Below are 23,479 nucleotides of genomic sequence, written 5' to 3' on the forward strand. Positions count from 1 at the left end.
CGTGAGGGCACCACCATGGGTGGATTCCTGACCTAACACGAGCTCCATTTTAAGGCCTCTTGGTGTTATTTGGTAACTTTTGAGCCAGTAAAAGTGACTTCCATCAGATCAGGAACACAGGGGTTGATGGGCAGCGCCCTCTGTAGGTAGGAGAGGCCCAGTTAGAAGCAGGAACATTAGCGTTTGATTTGTTCTTTTTTTTGTAACTCCCTCCACCTTTCATTCTTTACAGTCTTTTCTTGCTAGAGTTGTCCTCTCACTTTGAGAAGGACTGTGTCAGCAGTGGGGTCCACGGGGCTCGCCCTGGAGGTTCCTGTGGCATTTGTCCCATGGGGAGTTTGTCCTGAGGGGCCTCCAGGACGTTTCTTCCTCCTACAACGGGCGCCCCCCTGCCCCTTACCATATGAGTTCATTGTTAATCAGTCGCTGGAACCCTAAGAAATTTTAATTGAAATGTTTCAGCAAATTGAACTTCCTGAAGTTGCTTATTCAAGGTGAGGCTGTGTGTAGGGGAGTAATTAATATTGTCAAAAAATGACTTTCTTTTTAAAGGTAAAATCATGATACTTAATATAGATATAAAATAACATTATCAGAGGTTTTTTTTTTCCCCCCAGTTTGACTCATTGAGTTGAGGGAACTGGAAAAGATGCTATAACCTGTTCACTGCTAAATCACTTCAGTCATGTCTGACACTGTGCGACCCTCTGGACTGTAGCCCATCAGGCTCTTCTGTCTGTGGGATTCTCCAGGCAAGAATACTGGAGTGGGATGCTATGGCCTTCTCCAGAGGATCTTTCCAACCCAGGGATCGAACCCATTTCTTTTACGTCTCCTGCATTGGCAAGTGGGTTCTTTACCATTAGCACCACTTGGGAAGCCCAGACTGTTCACAGGAAAACCCAAAGAACCACAAAATTATATACAGTCAGGGAATGTTTAAGTAAATTTACAAGAACTCATAAATCTGGAGAAGACTCTTGAGAGTCCCTTGGATAGCAGGAGATCAAACCAGTCAATCCTAAAGGAAATCAACCCTGAATAGTCATTGGAAGGACTGATGCTGAAGCTCCAATCCTTTGGCCACCTGATTCAAAGAGCTGACTCATTGGAAAAGACCCTGATGCTAGAAAAGGTTGAAGGCAGGAGAAGGGGGCAACAGAGGATGAGATGGTTGGATGGCATCACTGACTCATGGACGTGAGTTTGAGCAAACTTTGGGAAATAGTGAAGGACAGGGAAGCCTGGCATGCTGTAGTCTGTGGGGTCACATAGAGTCGGACTTAGAAAGACTGAACAAGAGCTATAGGATAATTAGTTGGATTTCACAGAACAATTTGCATTTCACTGGGCAAGAATTTGCAGGGGCACACTCCCCTGTAGGATCAGATAATGCCTGTAGATTCCAGCATTTCGTTGAAAGAATCTAATAATCTCTTGCTCATTTCTAAGTCTTAAATTTTCGCTTCAGTCAGTTCAGTTCAGTTGCTCAGTCGTGTCCAAGTGATAGTCTTTTCGTGTCAGTCTTTGCAACTCCATGGACTGCAGCACGCCAAGCCTCCCTGTCCATCACCAGCTCCTAGAGTTCCCTCAAACTCATGTACACTGAGTCGGTGATGCCATCCGACCATCTCATCCTCTGTCATCCCCTTCTCCTCCCACCTTCAGTCTTTTCCAGCATTAGGGTCTTTTCAAATGAGTTAGTTCTTCGCATCAGGTGGCCAAAGTATTGGAGTTTCAGCTTCAACATCAGTCCTTCCAATGAATATTCAGGACTGATTTCCTTTGGATGAACTGGTTGGATCTCCATGTAGTCCAAAGGACTCTCAAGAGTCTTCTCCAACACCACAGTTCAAAAGCATCAGTTCTTCAGCACTCAGCTTTCTTTATAGTCCAACTCTTAAATCCACACATGACTACTGGAAAAGCTGTAGCCTTGACTAGACAGACCTTTGTTGGCAAAGTAATGTCTCTGCTTTTTAATATGCTGTCTAGGTTGGTCATAGCTTTTCTTCCAAGGAGCAAGTGTCTTTTAATTTCATGGCTGTGGTCACTATCTGCAGTGATTTTTGGAGCCCCCCAAAATAAAGTCTGCCACTGTTTCCACTCTTTGCCCATCTATTTTCCCTTGGGGTGTTGAATTACCTCTGAAGGCCTTTGAGGTCACAAGGGATTGTTGTGAGATTCACCTTTTATCAACATTTGTAAATCTTTGTAGGTGCCTAGTAGATGATAGCTGCTGCTTTGGCCTGTAGCTGTTCTGCCCTAAACAGGGGAGAGATTACTCCCAGGAAGTTGCTTAGGAACCAAGCTCCACATTAGTTCCTGCTAGTACCCTGGCCTCGTTCTGCTGTCTGTGGTCTAACCGACCTTGGCTGGGCCCCTGCTCTGCTCTCAGGTCCCTTCCCCCTTTCTTACTATGACAGGCTCGGGAGTGTGATGCCTGGTTCTCCTCCTTTGTACTCATGCATGATTTCCGACATGGCCACCAGATGAAGACTGTTTCTCATGTTCCCAGCTCAGCCTTCCCCCTTCCCCCATATTCTCTGAAACAAACTTGTATCAAATGAGGATCCCTTGATGTGATTTGATATTCAAGGTTGCGTCAGACTCTCCTCTCTTCTGTTAGCTTTGGTTGGAGCTCTGGATGGTAGACTTGATGTGTCTCTGAGGTTTGCTGTGATGCCACCAACTTGAAGGACAGCCCCCTTCCTTGTGGATGTTAAAACTTGGCATCTACAATATGGGGAGATGTATGAAAAGTCACTGAAGTCAGAAACCTCTGTTTTCTGCTCTTAATGTACAGCGAGGCTCTGTTTTTCCCTAGGGTATTTCTGATTCCTCTCCTGGAATTGACCAAAAATCCTCCAGTGTTCATCTTTAGGCCATTTCTGTGTGGTAGAATATGAGGAGTGTTAAAAATAAGATAACAGGTCCCAAAGGGAGTTGCTTATGCCAAGCCCCACATCACCAAACTGATACTTAATTACGCTTTTAGCTCCCCCAGAAATGGAATCTTAGCCCACCCAATCCAGGCTCGCCTGGTTAGCACTAGTGAGGCCATCTGCCGGGGGGGACCCCTGCCATCCCCTGCAGGGAGTTCACCTGACAGAAACCAACTCCCTTTCAGCCCACAGTAGCTTCTTTATTTCCTGCTCCCTTCCTGCTATAAAAGTCTTGAATTTTATACAGCTTCTTAGAGATCCTTTCTGTTTGCTAGGTTGAATCCTGCCCAGTTCGAGTTGATTTTTGCTGAAATAAAATCTTAAACTTTTAGTCTGCCTCAGTTTATCTTCGAAGAGGAGGAAATGGTAGTGGCATTGTCAAGGATGGAAGGAGGAGGGCTCTGCTGATAAGTTGCCACTGGGCACCAGAACAAAGTCCAGCTTGGAGGTTTGGTGATTGTATTTCTGTGGGCACAGTACCTGCTTTGTGCCATGTCAGTGAATTGCTATTCCTTATAATTTTATAGCTCTAGAAAGGACGCTGGAGAGGGAGTAAAATACAGTATTAATAAAGTTTCCCTCTTCTTTTTTTATCTTTGCAGAATAACCAAGTGCTGGGAATCGGGAGCGGTTCTACAATTGTCCACGCCGTGCAGCGAATAGGTATGTTCTAAGGGCCAACTCGATGTTTTGTGTAGGACAGTGGGGGAGGGGATATAGAGGAGAAGTAGGAAGTGGGCACTGGCTCGGCATCTGCCCAGTGAGGTGCCAGCTGTGTGGAGCCTGCAGTCAGGTGAGTATTTCTGTCCTCCTCTAAGTGCTATTCTTAGGCCCTGTCACCCAATTCTGGGGGTTACCCTGGCTTTCTTTGCTCTGCTGAGCTGCAGGTGACGAGCTGAGGAGCTGACTTGAGGTCAGGTGTCTGTGTCTGTGTGTGTGTTCTCCATGGAACCTTAATTGTCATCATTGGGGTGTGTGTGTATGTGTGTGTGGCCTCATGGATCCTGAGGCAGGCAAGCCCTTTCAAGCTGGAGGTCCCTCAGGCACACAAATCGAGGTCAGCCCAGGCTTGTCCTATTTGTGACCGTGGCATGAATGTGACCTTGCAGTTGGTCGCTGCTGGCTCCACAGGTGCTAACTTCATTTGGCTTTGGGTGTCTCTGGGCTCAGGAACTATCAACCCCGGTGGCTGCTCAACAGGTTTGACGGCCCTGCACTTGTTTGTGAGAACAGCCCAGAGGAGAGGCTTTCCTGAATGCTGCTCTCCTCTGCCCGGTGCCAAGGGGCTACGCTCAGGGGACAAAGCCCAGGAACGCTCTGTCTTGAAGGAATGATTGTGGTGCAGGCATGCTGGCTTCTGGAAGCCTTCTCATTAGCCTAACAGGGCCTCAGCGTGGTACACCTTTGTGCCTCAGCACTGTGTGCGTGTGGGGGGCTTTTAGGGCACAGGATTACTGTAGATTTTGTACTAGTGGCATCTAAACCTCCCTAGGTGCACATTCAATGACTGAAGAGATTTGATATTTTTCATAAGACAGGTTTCCCCTGTTGGGGCATTACTGAGGACTTAAGCCTGGGATATAGCTTTTCAGATAGCTCTGAGGGACTGTTGAGAAGCCAGGACATGTAGGAGTTTTTGCAAAAAAAAAAACAACACAAAACTCCAGTAGTCGAACATCAAAAGATTACTGCTATTTAAAGAAAAACCAGACATCACAAGTTAATAAATTTAGTGCGCTTCTGTGTATGGGAAGATGCAAGAGTCTGGGCTTAATGAAATTACCCCTTTGATGTGCACCTTAATCTGGGGCCAGTGTCCTGTTTTTCTCCATCCTGAATCCTCTCAGGGTGCGCTGCCTGGGTGGGTGCAGTGACTCATGACTTGATGACATCCTTTGTTTACTGAAATGAGAGGAGGCATTCTTTGTCTGCATCCCTTGAGATTTTTTGGTTTTTGGCCATCCCATGTGGCTTGTGGGATCTTAGTTCCCCAACTAGGGACTGAACCCTGGGCCCCATCAGTGAAAGCGCCAAGTCTTAACCACTGGACCACCAGGGAATTCTTAAGACTTTTCTTTTTGTTTAAATCAAACTTTCCGGAAAGGTGCAAATTTTAAGTGAGTAAATAAACCCTCTTTTAACTGCCCTCTGGGGTCTATAAATGATTATATTTTTTTTTACTAAATGCAGAAGTCAAGTTTTAGCTTTTCTCTGTAAAAGGCAATATAGGGAAGTAGTTAAGACTGTGGCACTAGACTGCCTGGGATAAGATCTTAGTTCTGTTGTTTGTTAGTTGCTTACCAGTTATTTTTGTCTCTCTGCACCTGTTTCCTCATCTGTAAAGTGGGAATAATAATTGTAAGTTACCTTTGGGTTCCTGGATTAAAAGTTCATATGTACAAAGTTCTTTGAATAATGCCAAACACATTCTAGCAAACACTGATGTTTCTCTTCCTGTGATTAGTACTTAACCTCTTTAGGCATTTTTTGTCCTTGTCTGGTGACATGCAAAGTCTGTTTACCAACTTGTCACCAAGGGAGGGGACATGGAATGAAAGGCACCTGTCAGTGGTGGGGATTAGACGTTTTCTGTTGGCTTTGAGCAAGTGTGTGTATGACAAGGAAGATAAAGGGAGGAGAGTGAAAAACCACCGACATGGCTTTTGTCTTCACAGCTGAAAGAGTGAAACAAGAGAATCTGAACCTCGTCTGTATTCCCACCTCCTTCCAGGTATGTCCTGCTTTCCCTTCTCCATCTTGGCATTTCACTGAATCACACAGGTTGCTGAGGACGAGGGGGTGTGGCTCTGGGTTGTGCACCAGGGTGGTTCCGGGTGAGAGAGCCAGGAGCAGGAGGGTAGTCAATTGATGGGAGATTGCTCCTCAGAAGCATGGTTTTAGAGGTGTTCCTTTATTGACTCTGAATATTTTAGCATATCTTTAGTATATTGTGGCATATGTAGAGATAACCACATGGTCTCCATCCTCAAGAAGTATTATCTCCATTTATAGATGAAAAAACAGGCTACAGGGCATTAACTGATGTGTTAGTAATACAGGGGTAGTATTTTGAGTCCATGTCTAATGCTGTTTGACCATAAAATAGTAGGGGCTGGTGAAGGAAAGCAACAGAGCCAATTAAATATAGGGAAAGATATGGGAAGAAGGCTTCAGGAAGGGAGTGGAAGGAGGTGCCCAGATAGAGCCCCTTTCCTCACCTGGCCATTGTGGGGAGGTTGTGTGTATCATCTTTCATTGAATTCATTGAGGTACTGTGAGCTGGGGTTAAAGGTTGGCATTGCTGGCGGTTGGTGCTCCTGTGACATTGTGGCCTTGGGTAAAGAAACTCTCAATCCTGGAGGCTCAGCACTGCAGGTAGCTCTGGTGAAGGGACAGAGCTGAAGTAGAGGACGGTATCCTTTTGGGCTTCCCTTGTGGCTTAGTAGTAAAGAATCCATTTGCCAATGTGGGATACTCAGGTTTGATCCCTGGGTCAGGAATATCCCCTGCAGAAGGGAATGGCTCCCAACTCCGGTATTCTTGCCTGGAGAGTCACATGGACAAAGGAGCCTGGTGGGTTACAGTCCACAGGGTTTCAGAGTTGGACATGACTGAGCGATTAAACAGCAAAAGTTTCCTTCTAAGTCAGGTGTGTGCCCCTGCCTGTCAGTGGGGAATGGAGGAGGAGACAGGATAGGAAGTTAGGATAGTGTGTCCTGCCAGATCTTCCTTGAAGTTAAATCTCTTGGAGACTCTGACCAGCTAGGTGGGCACCCAGGGGACTGAAGACAGTACCATAATTCTTATGTCGGGTTGGGAAGGAAGTGGTTTTACCTGGCCTTTCTTGCTTTTGAAATCTGGCTGTCCTGAGGAGATACTCTAAGTCAGAAGGGTTGTGATGGGTTGCCTTGGTCTTTTGAAAACGTCTAAGTGTGTCATTTTTCCAAATGGATTGATCATCTAGCATTTTTCTTATTTAATAAGTTATTTGATATTGGTGTTCATTTTTAAAGTTGTATACGACATTAGTTGCTCAGTCGTGTCCAACTTTTTGTGACCCCATGGACTGTAGCCTGCCAGGCTCCTCTGTCATGGGATTCTCCAGGCAAGAAAACTGGAGTGGGTTGCCATTTCCTTCTCCTGGGGATCTTCCCAACCCAGGGATCGAACCTGGGTCTCCTGCATTGCAGGCAGATTCTGTACCATCTGAACTACCGGGGAAGCCCACAGTTAAACACATGCATGTAGACTGAAGAGTCAAATAATTTTTTTTTTATTAAAAAGCAAAACACTCCCTTAATCCCCACCCCCCACCACCGCTCTGACCACAACTGTTTCTTGCTCTTTAAGCAAGAATTTTTTTTTTTTTTCTTAATAGTTATTTATTTGACTGTTCTGGGTTTCAGTTGTGGCAGTCGGGATCCTTGATCTTCAATACAGCATGCAGGATCTTTGTGGCATGCAAGATTTAATTCTCTGACCACGGATTGAATCCAGACTCCCTGCATTGGGAGCTCGTAGTCTTAGCCACTGGACTGCCAGAGAAGTCCCATAGGTGGACATACTTTTAAAACTACTTTAGTTCATTGGATGTTTGCTCCAGAATCTGGAAACTACATACTTTCTTGCTATTTACATTTTATTTTCAACTTTAGGTAATAATTCTACACTGAATGGGTGAAAGGAAGATGAGCATTTGATTATCTCTTCCCTCCTTGTTCCCACAGTTCACACATCCTTCTCCCAGTCTTCAGGACAGTCATATTCTGGTGAGGCTTACTGAGTGCTTACAGGAAGGCGATGACCAAACTACAGCTGAGCTGTGCGGTGTGCTGTGGTTACGCTTCCTTACCTGCCCATTGTTTTGTTCTGCCAAAAGTTAAGTAAATCATGCCTTTGTTTTTTTTTTCATTTGCCAGGTTATCTACATACTTCTTACTAATTCAGCCTCAAACTCTTAGCTACATGGAAAATCTCACCTGTCTGGCCAGTGGACATTCCACTCTATGACTTTCATCTTTTTGCCTGAGTTCTCTGGTTGCTAGCAGCTGTACCCTGCTGTGGATTTGGAGTTGTCTCCCTTTATGCTCAGGAACTTACCTATTCTGTCTCGTTTTGGATCATCCAGTCCCTTGGTCTTGTTCTTCCGCACTACTCCCCTACATCCTTTAGTTTTGTTTCCTTCAGTTTTAGTGAAACACGTCTTTCATATCAGGGGTCCCCAACACCCGGGCCATGGACTGGTTCCTGTCTGTGGCCAGTTACGAACTGGGGAAGCTTCATCTCTATAGCCGCTCCCCATTGCTTGCATTACACTTGAGCTCCTCCTGTTAGATCGGTGGCGGCATCATGGTGAGTTGTATAATTATTTCATTATATATCACATTGTAATCAAAATGCATAGTAAATGTAATGTGCTTGAATCATCCCAAAACCACCTCCCCACCCTTGTGGAAAAATCCTCTTCCACGAAACCCATCCTGGTGCCAAAAAGGTTGAGGACTGCTGCTTCAGGTAGCTACCTAAGTGCATGGGGTGCAAACTTGTCGGCGCTTTGGATGTCTGAAAATGTCTTTATTATAGCCTCTCTGGAACTCAGCTATTTGGGTATAGAAATCTCTGCTAAATCATTTCTTAGTTCTTGGTTCTGTCTGTCTGCTGGCTTTCAATTTGCTATTGAGGAGCTCGGTGCCATTGATTCTTGATCCTTTGTATGAAGTCTATTTTTCATTCTCTCTGAACTCTTACACCCTTATGTTATTTTTATCTCCAGTGTTCTGAAATTTCACTTTGGTGTGGGTTTATTTTTGTCCATTGTGCTGGGCGCTTGCTGGGACATGTCATTCTACAAATTCACGATCTTCAATTTGGGGGATTTTTCCTTTTCCCTATTATTCCTTTGATTTTCTTTTGTTTTCTCTGTTCTTTCTTTTGGGACCCTTGTTAAGTCCTTGGTGCTCATGGCCTGTTTTGTCTTTTTGTCTTTTCGGCTTTATCTTTTTCTAACCCTTCTATTGAGCTTTCTTTGCTTTCATATGTTTAATTTCATGTAAGAACTCTTTTTGTTGTTCTCTGAGTAAGTTTTTGTTTGTTTGTTTGTTTTATGGGTTCAGTTTTTCCAGTTCCTTCTCTAAGCTCCCTGAGGATATTAATGCTTTTGTTTTTCTTCTAAGGTCTCTTCTCCTTATCTTTCCTCAGAACTTTTTTGTTGCTGTTGTTTACAGTTTGTTGGAAGTATAATTTACATAGAGTACAATTTACTCTTTTTTTGGTACTTCCCTGATGGTCCAGTGGTTAAGATTAAGAATCCACACTTACACTTCAGGAAGCATGAGTTTGATCCCTGGTTGGGGAACTCAGATCTTGCATGCCATGTGGAGTGGTAAAAAAAAAAAAATTACCCTTTTTTAACATGTAATTCTGAGTTTTGACTGATATAGTCAAGTTACAACCAACACAGACAAATATTGTTAGAATGCTTGGTCTTTTCTTTTTTTAATTCTGGCATCTCTTAATTCTGGTATTCTTTACCTTTCTGCTTGTTTTGAACACTAGTAGACTAAGAAGCTGATTGGAAAGCAGCTCTCAGGGTGAGGGTAGTCCTTGCTCTCGACTTGTCTGCCAAGCCCTTATCTTGGGGGAAACTTCTGGAGTCAGATCATTTTTCTTTCCTTTGACTGGTCAGGTTTCCCAGAGTAGACTGCCCAGTGCCCTTTCAGGAGGGGTATGCATAGCTGCCATGTCCTGGGAACCAAATAGGAGAAGAGGGTGAGAAGACATCTGTTGTTATTCGCGACATAAACCTGCTTCTGATTTCTCCCATTTTCAGTGTTGTTCTTGTGCTAGATGGAGAAGAAGCGCCTGCTACGTTTTGCAGTGCGTCTTTGACTCTGGGCTTGATCATATTACTTGTTTCGCCAATGGAACGTGTCATTAGTGGGTTGAAAAGTGCTTTTGCTTTGGGGGCTTGGCCTTTTTGCTCCTGAAACCTTTCCTGTTGCCTTATGAACAGGCCTCAGCTAACTCCCCTGGAGGGTAAGAGGCATGTGAGTGAGGTCATACTAGAGACTTTTCAGTCTGTCCATGGCATCATGAGAATTAATAACTATTTGCTTGTTTAAGCCTCTGAGTCTTGGGGTAACTACTCTGCAGCAAAAGCTCACTGATGGAGTACCCCATCTGCAGCTCTGCCTGGCAGCCCAGTCCTGAGCCCTGCTGTTTGACCTTCTCCAGAGAACAAACATGGTACTTTGGAAGAAGTGGAGAAAGATGAGAAGCTGTAACAGGTTCTCAAATAGCCTTTCAACCAGCTTTCCCTTCTCATTCCCACTGTTGTGTCTGTTTCTGAAGTTCACAGTGTCGCTGAGTCCTGGAACCTTTTGGGAGGTTGCTTCTTAGCTCTCTCCAGTACAGGTTTAGGATTTCTCTTCATTTCTGCCACTTATCACTGTCCGTCAGTGGTCTAACTTTTAAAAACTGGTTGCTCTTTTCTCTTCTTTTTGGTTTATGCCTTTAAGAAAAATTCCTTTATCATAAATTTAGAGAGGTTTGGGGAAAGAGCTGAGCTAAATACAGGTGTTCATGTTCAAGAAGTTCCAATTAAACTTCTTTAATTGGAAGGAAGTTTGATCTGTGTTTTTCAGATAGCATCCTCCAAGCGCACCTGTGTGTTATGATGGTAATTAATAGCAAAACTGGAAAATGATGGCCAGTTCCAGTTGATCGGTTAGAAAAGTCATTCACAGTTTGCAGGACTTTAAAAAATAAACTTTTTCAGAGGTTTGTTTTTTTCCCTCCCTTAAATTCAAACTTATTTTGTGTTACATTTAGCCAGCTGTAGTCTCCTGAAATGACTGAAAGGAAGCCAAAATATTTTGTGCTCTATCTTTTAAAAAAGTAAACCCATAGGGACTTAAAGGATTTTTGTAGATTTTCCCTTCAAAGTTAAAAGATTTGGGGAGAAGAAAATAAAAATTGTATTTAAAAGCTAGATCTGGTCTAAGCAAAAAAAGCGTTTATTCACAATGGCCTTTAGTTCCCCTCTGTTAGGTGATAGAAAGGAAGATGCAAAGTTTTCAGGTTTTATTGTAAAACTGATGAAAAACCAGAATGCTTGCCTGTCCTTGATCACATGAGGCATTGCAGGCACCAGCTGTGGAACTGCATTGAGAAGGCATTGCTTCCTGTCTTTTTTCCAGAAGTGTAAACTAATCGTTAGCTTTCCTGTTTCCAGCACTTTTAAGAGCTGGAAGAGACAGCCAGGGGAGTTGTTTCATTACACTCTCAGGAGCTCCTCAGCACATGAGCCTGGAGTACATGGTGTCAACAGATACCAGTCTCAGTTGAGCACCTGTGGCTGAGCCAGCCATGGGTCCGTATCCCCACAGTGGGGCTGTGGTGCTGGATTCACTGCATTGGTTTCTCAGGGTTGCCGTGACAAGGAACCACAGATTGAGCAGCTTAAAAAACAGAAATTCATTGTCTCTAGGTTCTGGAGGCTAGATGTTGATTCCTTTAGAGGCTGTGAAAGAGAAACTATGCTGTCTTTCTCCTAAGTTCTGGCGGTTTCCTAGCAGTCTTTGGCATTACTTGGCTTTGCGGTGCGTGTCCTCACTCTCAGTCTTCATGTTCACGTGGCATTCTACCTGTGTGCCTCTCCGTGTGTGCACAAATTCCTCTTCTAAGGACACCACTTGTGTTGGATTAGGGCTCACTTCTCATGACTGACTTGATTACTTCTGTAAAAGCCCGATCTCCAAGTAAAGTCACAGGCAGAAGTACTGGGGGTTAGGACTCTAACATATCTTTCCTTTTTTAAAAAAAAATTTTTTTATTTTTGGCTGTGCTGAGTCTTTGTTGCTACATGGGACTTTTCTCTAGTTTCGGAGAGCGGGAGCTACTCTCTGATTCTGATGTGGGGGCTTCTCACTACAGTGGCTTTTCTTGTGGAGCATGGGCTCTAGGGTGCACAGGCTCAATAGCTGCAGCCACTGGGCTCTAAAGCACAGGCTCCGTAGTTGTGGAGGATGGGCTTAGTTGCTCCACAGCATGTGGGATCTCCTGGCCCAGGAATTGAACCTCTGTCTCCTGCATTGGCAGACGGATTCTTTACCACTGAGCCACTAGGGAAGCCCCAATATATCTGTTTTTGGGGGGAGCACAGTACAACGCGTCACACCCAGGGAGGAAGGATTTCATGCCACCCATGATGATGCTTCTGTCCATGTGCAGGGTTGAGGCCTTGTGTGGGAGTCCAGTCAGATATGGGGAGAAGCGAGTGTCAGAGGACCTGCTGATGGAAGCAGGCCTGAAGGGTCCCTTCTGAGTGGGATCCTTGGGTCATTGTACAGGGCCCTTCACGTTGTGACTGGGGATTCAGACTGTTTAAAGGGAGAGCAGTTGGCCTCCCAGCCACGTAACACAGGCTGAACTTACCTACTGGGCTCTTTTCACATGCAGACTCTGGACAGGCATTGACTCGGGCAGCTGGTGGCAGTGGTGAAGAGGCATGTGGGATCTAGTTCCTCAACAAGGGGTCGAACCCCAGGTCCCCTGCATTGGGGGCATGGAGTCCTAGCCACAGAACCACCGGGGAAGTCTCATCATTTTTTTTCTTAAAACAGGAGTTTGTACTAGGTAACTCCTTTTCGAATGAACTCAGAATAGTTACTTACTCAACTATTGGCTCAGCTCACCCTAACTGCTGGTGAAAAGTGTATATAAAATGTGCTATCGCATACTCTGATTACCATCTAGGTGGACAAACAGAAAAGCCTCATGAAACAGTAACACTGGCGAGTGGTATAGGCAGTTTTTAAACTTCGGGTTAAATGAAAATGATATATTTTATACAGATTTCTTTCCCCCATAGGAATCATGAGAGAATTGTTTCCTTCCATCAGCTTTCATGTAATACATTTGAATGTAGTTTAGTATTGTTTCTAACTAGTGGGTTGGCCAAAAAGTTTGTTCAGGTTTACATCACATGTATCATCTTATAGAGGAACCTGAACGAACTTTTTGGCCAACCCAAAGTATACAGTTATATAATGGGCTTCCCAGGTGGCTCAGTGGTAAAGAATCCTCCTGCCAGTGCAGGAGATGCAGGAGACACAGGTTCAATCCCTGGGTTGAGAAGATCTCCTGGAGGAGGAAATGGCAACCCAGCCTGGTATTCTTGCCTGAAAAATGGACAGGGACAGAGGAGCCTGGCAGGCTGCAGTCCATAGGGTCGCAAGAGTTGGACATAGCTGAGAAACTGGGCACCAATAGTATGTAACACAGTTTTATATATGATAGATGTCACACTGAACTGCATTCAGTTCATATCATTATTCCAGCAGCATCTGTATTAGATATCTGTTGCTGGAACAGATTACTCTGAAACTTAGCAGCTTAGAACAACAAACATTTGTAAGCTCATAGATTCCAGGGGTCAGGAATCTGGAATGGTTGAGCTGGGTGTTTCTGGCCTTGAGTCTCTGGTGAGGTTGCAGCTGAATGTTGGACAGGCCTGCAGGCATCTCAGCTCTGCTTGAAGGATCTGCTTCCATGCTCTGTCACGTGGATGTTGTGGCCTCACTTCTTCACAGGCTGTGAAGTGGGCCTTGTCCCCAGGGCTCTCAGTGTCTTCAGGGCTTGGCAGCAGGTTTTCCCTAGTGTGTGTGATAGGGTGAGTGGAGGAAGGGAAGGAGGAATCTTGTGGGGAGCACACCCTTTCTTCTTTATAAACTAATCTCAGCTGGGGCTTGTCATCACCTCTACTGTGTGCAGTTGGTAACATAGGACAACTTCGGGACATCATGGGCAGGGATTCCCCAAAGGCATGAATACCACAATGTGTGGGGGGTTTTGGGGGTTCATCTTCCAAATGTTTTTATAGCCTAAGGGTCTGTGATTAGTATCGTTTCTCCAATATCATGTTGGGAGAAACCTAGGAACTGAGCAATGAACCAGCAATACCTTTTTTCTTGTTGTTTTCTCCCTTCATTATGTATTTCTCTTTCAGAATCATGGGTTTTTTTCTTTTGAACTTGATTCACTCAGCATTTTATTTTACCTTTTTATTATGGAAAATTTCAAACTTCAAAAAAGATACTAAATAATGCAGTGAACTTCTGTGTCCCCATTGCCCAGGTTCCACAGTGATCAATTCATGGCCAGTTTTCTTTCATCTGTACCCTTTTCTCCTCTACCTGTGTTGTTTTGAAGTGAATCCCAGACATAATATGATTTCACTGTATGTATTTCATTATGTCTCTCTGAAAAGTAGGGAGTCTTTAAAACATCTCCACAATACTTAAAAAATTAAGCAGTAATCTTTCATAGGATGAAGTAAAAATCTAGTATTCAAATTTCCCCTATTGTCTTATCCTTTAAGAATATTTTTCTACAGTTTGTTTGAATCAGGATCCAAATAGGTCCCATACATTGCAAAGTCTAGGGTGTTTGTGTTTTATTGTTAGAGTCTTAGGATTTGAAGATTGACATTGGTCATTATCTGTCATCTTTTTATAGGTGAGAAAACTTGCTAGGGGTCATGTGACTGGTTTAATTAAGATTAGAACCAAGACCTTCTCATTCTCAATCTCAGGTAGTTTTGACTTTAGGCAGAAGATATTTTCTAGACATGGCTTTTGGTAAAAAGGTTTCCATGTTTGGTTGCTCCATATATTGTAAGCATATAGTCAGTGGTGCTGACTTGGCCACAAACATCCTGATTTTTTCCCAGTCTGTTCTCTCAGTTTGCCATGCTCCTCACTAGCAGCCATTCTGGTGTCTTGCTTTTATATCCTCTTCTGAGTGTAGGTATTCTCTTGCTTATTTTTATTCAACAGTGTGGCCTGGAAATTGTCATTGTGTATCAATTTATAGTGATCTTCTTCTGTCATTTTTTTTTACAACATTATTTAAGACAAAAAACTTTTCTTATGTTTTGTAGATTTGGCTCTTAGTTTCAGTTCAGTTCAGTTGCTCAGTCGTGTCCTACTCTTTGTGACCCCATGGACTGCAGCATGCCAGGCTTCCCTGTCCATCACAAACTCCTGGAGCTTGCTCAAACTCATGTCCATCGAGTCGGTGATGCCATCCAACCGTCTCATCTTCTGTTGTCCCCTTCTCCTCCTCTGCCTGTGTTATTTTGAAGTGAATCCTAGACATAATATGATTTCATTGTTTGTATTTCATTATGTCTCTGTGAAAAGTAGGGAGACTTTTAAACATCTCCACAGTACTTTAAAAATTAAGCAGTAATCTTTCATAGGATCAAATAAAAACCCAGGATTCAAATTCAGTCTTTCCCAGCATCAGGGGCTTTTCCAGTGAGTCAGTTCTTCACATCGGGTGACCAAAGTATTGGAGCGTCAGCATCAGTCCTTTCAATGAATATTCAGGCCTGATTTCCTTTAGGACTGACTGGTTTGATTTCCTTGCTGTCCAAGGGACTCTCAAGAGTCTTCTCCAACACCACAGTTCAAAAGCATCAATTCTTCGGCGTTCTGTTTTCTTTATGGTTCAACTCTCAAATCCATACATGACTACTGGAAAAACCATAGCTTTACCCTTGTCGGCAAAGTGATGTCTGTGCTTTTTAATATGCTGTCTAGGTTTGTCATAGCTTTTCTTCCAAGGAGCAAGCGTCTTTTTATATTCATGGCTGCAGTCACCATCTGCAGTGATTTAGGAGCCCAAAATCTTAGTTTAGGAAGTTTTAAAAAGTAATGGTAGTCTTCCCCCTTCCCCTGCCCCCTCATCCGTGAATACATTCCTAGACCCCCAGTGGCTGCCTGAAACAGCAGATACAACTGAATGTGATGTATACTATATTTTTTTCATATACATAGATACCTGTGATGACATTCAGTTGGTAAATTAGGCATGGTAAGAGATTAACAACAACTAATAATAGGACAATTGTAACAAGACACTGATAAAAGTTATGTGGTCATGGTTTCTCTCTCAAAATACACTATTGTAAAATTTAATTCCTTTTCCATCTTAACTAGGCATTTACGCAGTGTAGTCATAACTTTTGCAGTTTGGGTTGCAACAGTGAAAGTGGCATAAATTTCTTTTTCCTGCTTTACAGTTTCATGGATGGAAGATTTGTTCTTAGAGTCTTAGATCTTAGCAGCCTTAGCGTATAACATTTTTCCTTTCCTTACTAAGTTAACAACTTTTCTTGTTGTGCTTAAGAGAGCATTTTATGGCTTGTCTTTGGTGTATCTGAATTGCCAGCATCACTATTGTGCTTTGGAGCTTTACCTTGGAGATATTCCAGGTTTGGTTCCATTCCACCATAGTATAGTATGATACAGAGTGAGCTACTTGAATTTCCCAGTGCGTATAGAAATTATGTCTACACTCCATTATATTCTAGTAAGTGTGCAATAGCATTATGTCTAAAAAAGCAATGGACATACCTTAGTTAAAAAATATTGCTGAAAAAAGCAGTTACAGTAGTAACACTGGTCACAGGCTGCCATAACAAATGTAGTAACGATAATGAAAAAGTTTGAAATACTGTGAGAACTCCCAAAACGTGACGCACAACGTGAGCAAACGCTGTTGGAGAAATTGCGCCCTTAGGCTCCCTGGGGGCAGGGTGGCCGCAGCCTTCAGCTGGTAACAAAGCACGATAAAGCGAAGCGCAGTAAACTGAGGAACGCCTGTGTGAAGTGCAGTGAGGGTCGGCACTGTGATACTGTGACATCAGGCTGATAGCCGAGATGGCTGTTCAGTGACTACCAGGTGGGGTGTGCTGAAGAAAGGGATGATCCACATCCTGGACCAGATGGAGCAGATAGCAGAGGTCTCATTGTGCTATACTCAGAATGGTGTGCGGTTTAAAACTCGTGATTTCTGGAATGTTACATGTAAAAGTTTTGGATCAAGGTTGCCCGTGGGTAACTGCAACCACAGATGAGGGCTGCCTCTGTACTGTATTGGGCTTCCGGGGTGGCTCAGCAGTAAAGACTGCCTGCCAATGCAGGAGACTTAGGTTCGATCCCTGGGTCAGGAAGATCCCCTAGAGAAGGGGATGGTAACCCACTCCAGTATTCTTGCCTGGAGAATCCATCTCATGGTTAGAGGAACCTGGTGGACTACAGTCCATGGAGTCGCACAGAGTCAGACACAACTCAGAGAGTAAAACAGCAACAACTGTAGTGTATTACAGAGGCTTTCAGAGGCCATGACATCATCTTAAGTAACAGGTCACAGAGGAGGGACTCTGTCTAGCTCGGGAGCAGAGTGTTCAGTAGGTGCTGTTTCCTTCTTCCAGTTCCTGGGATGGGCCAACTTTTGCCATTCTCGGGGCTGGATCCCTATCTCTTGGTGGTACAGGTTGGATTTGGGAGGGGCCTTGGTGGTACTGAGTGTCTGACCCTTGGATCCAAGCGGCTTCTGAGAATCCTCACCCTCGCTCAGAGATGATGATTACGGGTGCTTTCTCCTGTTCTCCACAGGCCCGTCAGCTCATCCTGCAGCATGGCTTAACTCTCAGTGACCTGGACCGACACCCAGAGGTAAAAGAGGCTGCTGGGTTTTTCTGCCTCCTTTTTTATGACTGTCACTTGTTCGTGGGCTCAGGATATCTGATCAAATCTAGGAGGAAAGTCAACCAGCCATACTACCTCTTCTCCTGGGACTTTAGATATTAATCCTGGCTGAGGTCACAAGTGGGAGGGCTGTTAATTTCCAGGACATTCCCTGTGGTTTAAATGAGGGGGCTCAGGACCCAGGACTTCCTGCAGCCCTCACATAGACATGTAATATGAGCAGGCTGGCCCTTGGAGTTTACCGCTAAATGGAGATAAGAAGCAATTGTCTGAGGCAAGCATGGGCCTTTGAAAACAGATTAAAATGAAGTTTTATGATTAAGACGATTGAACGCACGAGCAATCCAGAGACTGAAGTTGAGGAGAGTGTGGAGCATCCTCACAGCTGGCATTTCCCGAGCCCTCACTGTGTGAGGGCTTAGTTATTCTACTAAGTGCTGGTCTGTATTAAACCACAGTCATCCCTCAGTGTCCAAGGGGCTTGGTTCCAGGACCCACTGTGAAAACCAGAATCCACAGATGCTTGCATGCCATAGGTGGCCTTCTGTATTCATGGTTCTGCATCTGTGTATTTAGCCAACCATGGATTACGTAGTACTGCAGTGCATATTCCGTGGACAGAATCTGCCTGTTAGTGGACCTGCATGGTTCGAACCCGACCCTGTTGTTCAGGGTCACCTGTATTTAAGCTCCTGTAGTCTGGAAGGTAGGAACTATTACCATCCTGTTACCATCCCATTTTACAAATGTGAGAAAGGCATGGAGAAGGCAAGGTGTTTGCCTGAGGCCTTGCTTCTTATAAATGGCAGAGCCTGAGGATGAATTCAGGTGCTTCCAACTCTAGAGTGCTGCTGCTTAGAGGGGTTTTGTGGGAAGAGGTGAAAATTTTAGCAGGGCTAGGTGGCAAGGGCAGGAGAGAGCATTCCAGTGAGGATGGGAACCCTGGGAGCGGCTCCAGGCTAGCATGTGGGCATATGTGGACAATGCCCAGACTGGCTGGGGTGTATAGGACCAAGTGATAGAATACTTTGGGCTGAAGGTGGACATGGGACCCACGCAGAAAAGATTGCCTCCCTCCAGTGCCCAGAGAGCTGGCTGTGGTGTAGCTGGGGTCAGTGCAGGGTGGGGAGGAGCATCGTGGGCTGTCACTTCATCCTTGTAAAAAGGCAGAAGTGAGGCTGCCCCACTGAAGTTTTGGTGGCTCCGTATCAGTCAACTTGTGACTTGCAGCTTGAACTGAATTTGCACCCTGAGGTTTTATGTATGCTCAGTTGCTCAGTCCTGTCCAACTCTTTGTGGCCCCATGGACTGTAACCCACCAGGCTCCTCTGTCTATGGGATTTTCCAGGCAAGAATACTGGAGTGGGTTACAATTTCCTTCTTTATACTGATGTTTTTAGAAAAACCATTCCTGAGGCTCCCATATGGTCCATGCAGAGTACCAGGAGTGATGAGAAGTATCAATATATCTCTTCCTTGATTTCAAATTTTGAAACATGAATGAACCTATTCTCCTCCTTCACTGCTTTTGGGCTGGCAGTGGAATTTCCTGTTAAAGGCAGTGGGCAAGCTCAGAGAGGTGCTTTAGTGGGATCATGGGGGCGGGATCTCAGAAATTTTCCAATTTTAAATCACATCAGATGTGTGTCAGCATACCTGTGTTTTTGCCATGTTAGTTCAGACATTTCTGAATCAGTACTTCTCAGACTTTTTTCCATTATTGCCTGCTTCCAAGGAAATTTTAATCCCACAGATATACTATATATCTCTTTCTATACTTGGAGGTGAAGTTACTTACACTGAAATTGCATGCTCAGTAATTCTAGCTTGTCCAGAGAGAAGCCCATCAAAGAGTAGAGGAATTATAAAGTGGTGGATGAGAGCTGCACCCACGTGTGGTCCATATGTGTTTCCTCATGACCCTAGTGGAATAACTTAACCACTGAGAGTCTTAGTTTCCTAACTGGTTAAATAGGAATAACAACTGTGCTTGGCTAATAGGGCAGCTGGGGTCTGATGAGCTGTTGCAGGTTCATGCTTAGCACAGAGCCTGTCCTCACGAGGGTCTCAGTGGTTTTTGTATCTTTCTTCAACGCAGATCGATCTTGCCATTGATGGTGCTGATGAAGTCGATGCTGACCTCAACCTCATCAAGGGTGGTGGGTGAGTTGTGGGGCCTTTTTTTTGCCAAGTATCTGCCAGTTAATCCTTAGCAAAGCCAAGTGGAATGCAGGATAAGCACAGTGCCTCTGTGATACACACGAGTTTGTCTTTCTTCTCGGATGTTGATAGCATAAGACTGTAGAGCCAGCTGGGCATTTTTGGTTGTTAGTAGCAGTCCGGTGACAGGGACCCAAGCTTGGTCAATGAAATGATTCATCTTAATGGGTTCTCTGTCTGCTGCCTTCTACTGATTCCAACTTTAAAAATTGTATAGCCAAAAAAAAAAAAAAAATTGCACAGCCTAAAGCAAACACATTACTGGGACTAGATTACTAGGTCTGTGGGCTCTGAGCAGGGAACGATGTGTGTATTCGTTCCTTTGGGAAACATTTATTAGGTGTTTCTTGAGTGTTAATTTTGGGGAGTTAGGAAGTGGTGGGTTGAAGAAGGTGAAGTCCTTGTCTCCTTGTTCTTATAATCAACCAGACTCTGCAGTGACACAAAATGGGCTTAAAGTCTCACTGTGCTCTCTCTGCTTCATAACTCTGGCTGTCAAATGGCAGAGAGGGCAGGTTGTTCAAAGCTTGTCCTTAATCCTCCCCTTCATGCCACAGCCACATGACCTCCCCCAGGCACTGTGCTCCCTGGCAGATGCATCTTAGTTGGGTTATGCCTGTGGCCCCACTGGGAACCTTTTCTCCCAGACACAGACTCCTGTTTCCATAGTCCATTTACTGGAAGCAGCAGGTCTTAAGCCCAGGTGCCATAACAATAGTCTTAGACGTGGTGACTTCAAGGGAAAAATTTGTTTGTCACAGTTCTGAAGCCCTGGGCTTGCAGATGGCTGCCTTCCCAGTGTAGCCTCCTGTGGTGGAGGGAGAGAGAGTAAGAGCTTTTTGGTATCATCTTAGAAGGACACCCATCCTAATCAGCAGAGGTTCAGTAACCTCATTGAACCACAGTTACTTCCTTAGAGACCTCTTCTTTCACATACAGTCACATTAGGGGTTAGGCCTTCAACAGATGAATTTGGGGGGCCTGAGGGCAGGGAGACACAATTTAGTCTGTTGCACAGTGTGATAGAGTTAGGGGGGCTGTTCTTTTAAGAATTAAAAATTAAATTTCTAAGTGTCAGAACTGAATGGATTTTGGTTTCCTGTATCTGATTTTAGTTCCCAAATTCAGGTTTTGTCTACTTAGCCCCATGTTTGTTCCTTTGCTTCTTCCCCATTCCCCAGAGGCTGCCTGACCCAGGAGAAGATTGTGGCCGGCAATGCCAGTCGCTTCATCGTGATTGCCGATTTCAGGTACGATGTTCAGTGTTTCTGAACTGTCTACTGAGGAGGTGCCTCAGACGCCAGCCCACATTTTATGGAGGAGAAAACAGAACTGGAGGGAGGGGCGCTCCTCCTTCCTGTGACTCAGGAGAGTGCCTTGGACAATTATGTTCTGCTTTGTGATGAAGGAAGATACTGCTCTTTCTTATGTCCGCTGGAAGGAGGAAACAGATGTCACACTCGTTAACAGAGCATGTCCTTATTGATCACTCATTCACTCGTTTCGCTCTCTGCAAGGAGTCTCGGAGGAAGCAGGTCAAGCCTGCCTTGGGCAGTGACCCAGCACCCCTGCTTCCCCTGTGTCACTTGTGATTGTGTAGTGGACAGTCTTTGACCAGGCTGTCAGAGTCTACTAGAAGGCACTTGTGCTCAGCATGTTAATTTAAAAAAAATATTACAGCTGTAGGAAGAGCATAAATGATTATGTTCCTCACACCTGTTTAACTACAAGCCGATCATATCCAGGTTTTAACATTGTTGTCATATTTACTGCACATAGTTTTTTTTAAAACAGTCAAACTCAGCCAGTCCGTTTGAAGCCTGTACACTTGGCCCTGCTCGCTTCCCTTGACCTCTCACCTCGTTAGTGACTCTGTGCCTGAATTTGGCGTGTCTACACCGTTGAGCTTATTGACATCTGTTATACTTCTGACTCTTTTCTTTCCAGGAAAGATTCAAAGAACCTCGGGGATCAGTGGCACAAGGGCATCCCCATTGAGGTCATCCCTATGGCCTATGTCCCAGTGAGCCGAACTGTGACCCAGAAGTTTGGGGGCGCAATTGAACTTCGCATGGCCGTCAACAAGGCAGTGAGTGGCTGGGTTTCTGGAAGGTGTCCCTGGCTCTCAGGGCCTGTCCTCCTGCTTCCGTTAGGTCTTCTGTACCCAGACTGGGCAGGTGGCTTCTGTTCATTATTTATTTATTGGCTGCACTGTGTCTTCATTGCTGCACAAGGGCTTTCTCTAGTTTTGGTGAGTCAGGGCTCTCTGGAAGTGTGGGCTTCTCATTGTGGTGACTTCTCTTGTTGCAGAGCACAGGCTCCAGTGTGGGCTTCAGTAGTTGCAGCACTGAGGCTCAGTAGTTGTGGCACAAGGGCTTAGTTGCCCTGTGGCGTGTGGAATCTTTGCAGACCAGGGATAGAACCCTTGTCCCCTGCATTGGCAGGAAGATTCTTAATCCACTATGCCACCACGGAAGTTCTCTGTTTATTTTTAATCAGCCTATTGGCTTATTTTCAGAGCACTGGCTTTATCAGTTTCCATATTCAAACTCATGTAGACAAGACTATACTTAACACACGATATATTCCCTGTACAAAGGGCATGTTTTCTGTCCCTTGGAATCTGATGCTCCTCAGGTGATCTGATCTTTGTACCTGGATCTCTCTAACAGCTGCTAAAAGTGGGTTTTGGGAGTCCCTCCTGGGATAGAGAGTTATTCAGGTTTTGTGGTATAATTTTCTTTTTTCCTCTTTTCTCATCCTATGGTTAAATGAAGTAGAGTTCCTTGGGGGATGTAAGCTCCTCCCCAGGAATACACTCCAGATACTTAGTCCAAATGCACTTCAGCTTCTAAAGTGGGTTGAACAGAACTTTTTTTCTTACACTTAATTAAAAAGCAGTAGTAATACTTCAAAAACTAACTATAGTTGCAGACAGAACTATATATAAAAAGTTTGAAACATACAGGAGAGAAAGCAACTTATCTGTAACTCTTCCCTGATGAACTTTTATTTTATTTTAATGTGTTTTCTTCCTGGTGTTTTGTGACTTTTTAAAAAAAACCATAGTCTTAATCATAGTCGTTGCCCTGAGCTCCGTCTGTACCGAGCTCCGACTCTGGCTTCCTGAGTAGCTGAGGATTCAAGAGGAGATTGCAGGGTTCTCTCTCAGAGCTGGGGTTCCTCCACGCAAGAGCCCAGCATCTTGCCTTTGGGTGTTCTTACTGGGCTCCCACTCCTCCATTTTGCAGAGCAGTCTTTGTGTTCTGGCAACATTTGTGGTCCTATATGCTCTCTAGTGCCCAAAGCTGCTATGGAATTCTGGGTTAATTAACTAAAAGTGCCCCCAGCCCCTGTGACCCCAGGACCCCTCACTGCTCCATCTTTTCGCTGGGTCTGCCTGATCTGGGGGGAATGTTGTCTTTCGTTGCATCACTGATGGTTCTCAGTGTGAAGCTCTGGGAGCACTGAGCCGTGTCGGTTGCCTGTTCTCTTGCTGTAGTTTTTCACTCTAATGATGGCTAAGCATCACTGTGCCCTCACTGTGGTAAATGCTTACCCATGTGGTTTACGCATAAGCTGCCGAAGGAGGTAGGTTTCATTATCCCTTCCTTGCCATAGAGGAATCTGAGGCTCACAGAGGAAAATGGCTCCTGTGAGATGTCTGCCTCGGTGGCTTCAGGACTGCTGCTCATTACTGCTTCATAGCACTGCCTTCTAGTAATAGAAAGCATGAGGTGGGAGTACTGGTTGGAG

The 23,479-nt window shown here is 44.7% G+C and overlaps 1 protein-coding gene across 1 annotated transcript in view; it reads left to right on the forward strand.

The window, feature by feature from the left end:
• RPIA (ribose 5-phosphate isomerase A) overlaps positions 1–23,479 on the forward strand; it is a 32,929-nt gene that overhangs the window by 5,144 nt on the left and 4,306 nt on the right. Inside the window, exons 2-7 of the mRNA XM_043468773.1 lie at positions 3,548–3,608; positions 5,621–5,676; positions 17,411–17,470; positions 19,602–19,666; positions 20,905–20,973; positions 21,671–21,812. Of these exons, the coding sequence (XP_043324708.1) occupies positions 3,548–3,608; positions 5,621–5,676; positions 17,411–17,470; positions 19,602–19,666; positions 20,905–20,973; positions 21,671–21,812 (453 nt within the window). The remainder of the gene's footprint in view (positions 1–3,547; positions 3,609–5,620; positions 5,677–17,410; positions 17,471–19,601; positions 19,667–20,904; positions 20,974–21,670; positions 21,813–23,479) is intronic.

This window comes from Cervus canadensis, chromosome 5 (genome assembly GCF_019320065.1).
Source record: "Cervus canadensis isolate Bull #8, Minnesota chromosome 5, ASM1932006v1, whole genome shotgun sequence".
Lineage (NCBI taxonomy): Eukaryota > Metazoa > Chordata > Mammalia > Artiodactyla > Cervidae > Cervus > Cervus canadensis.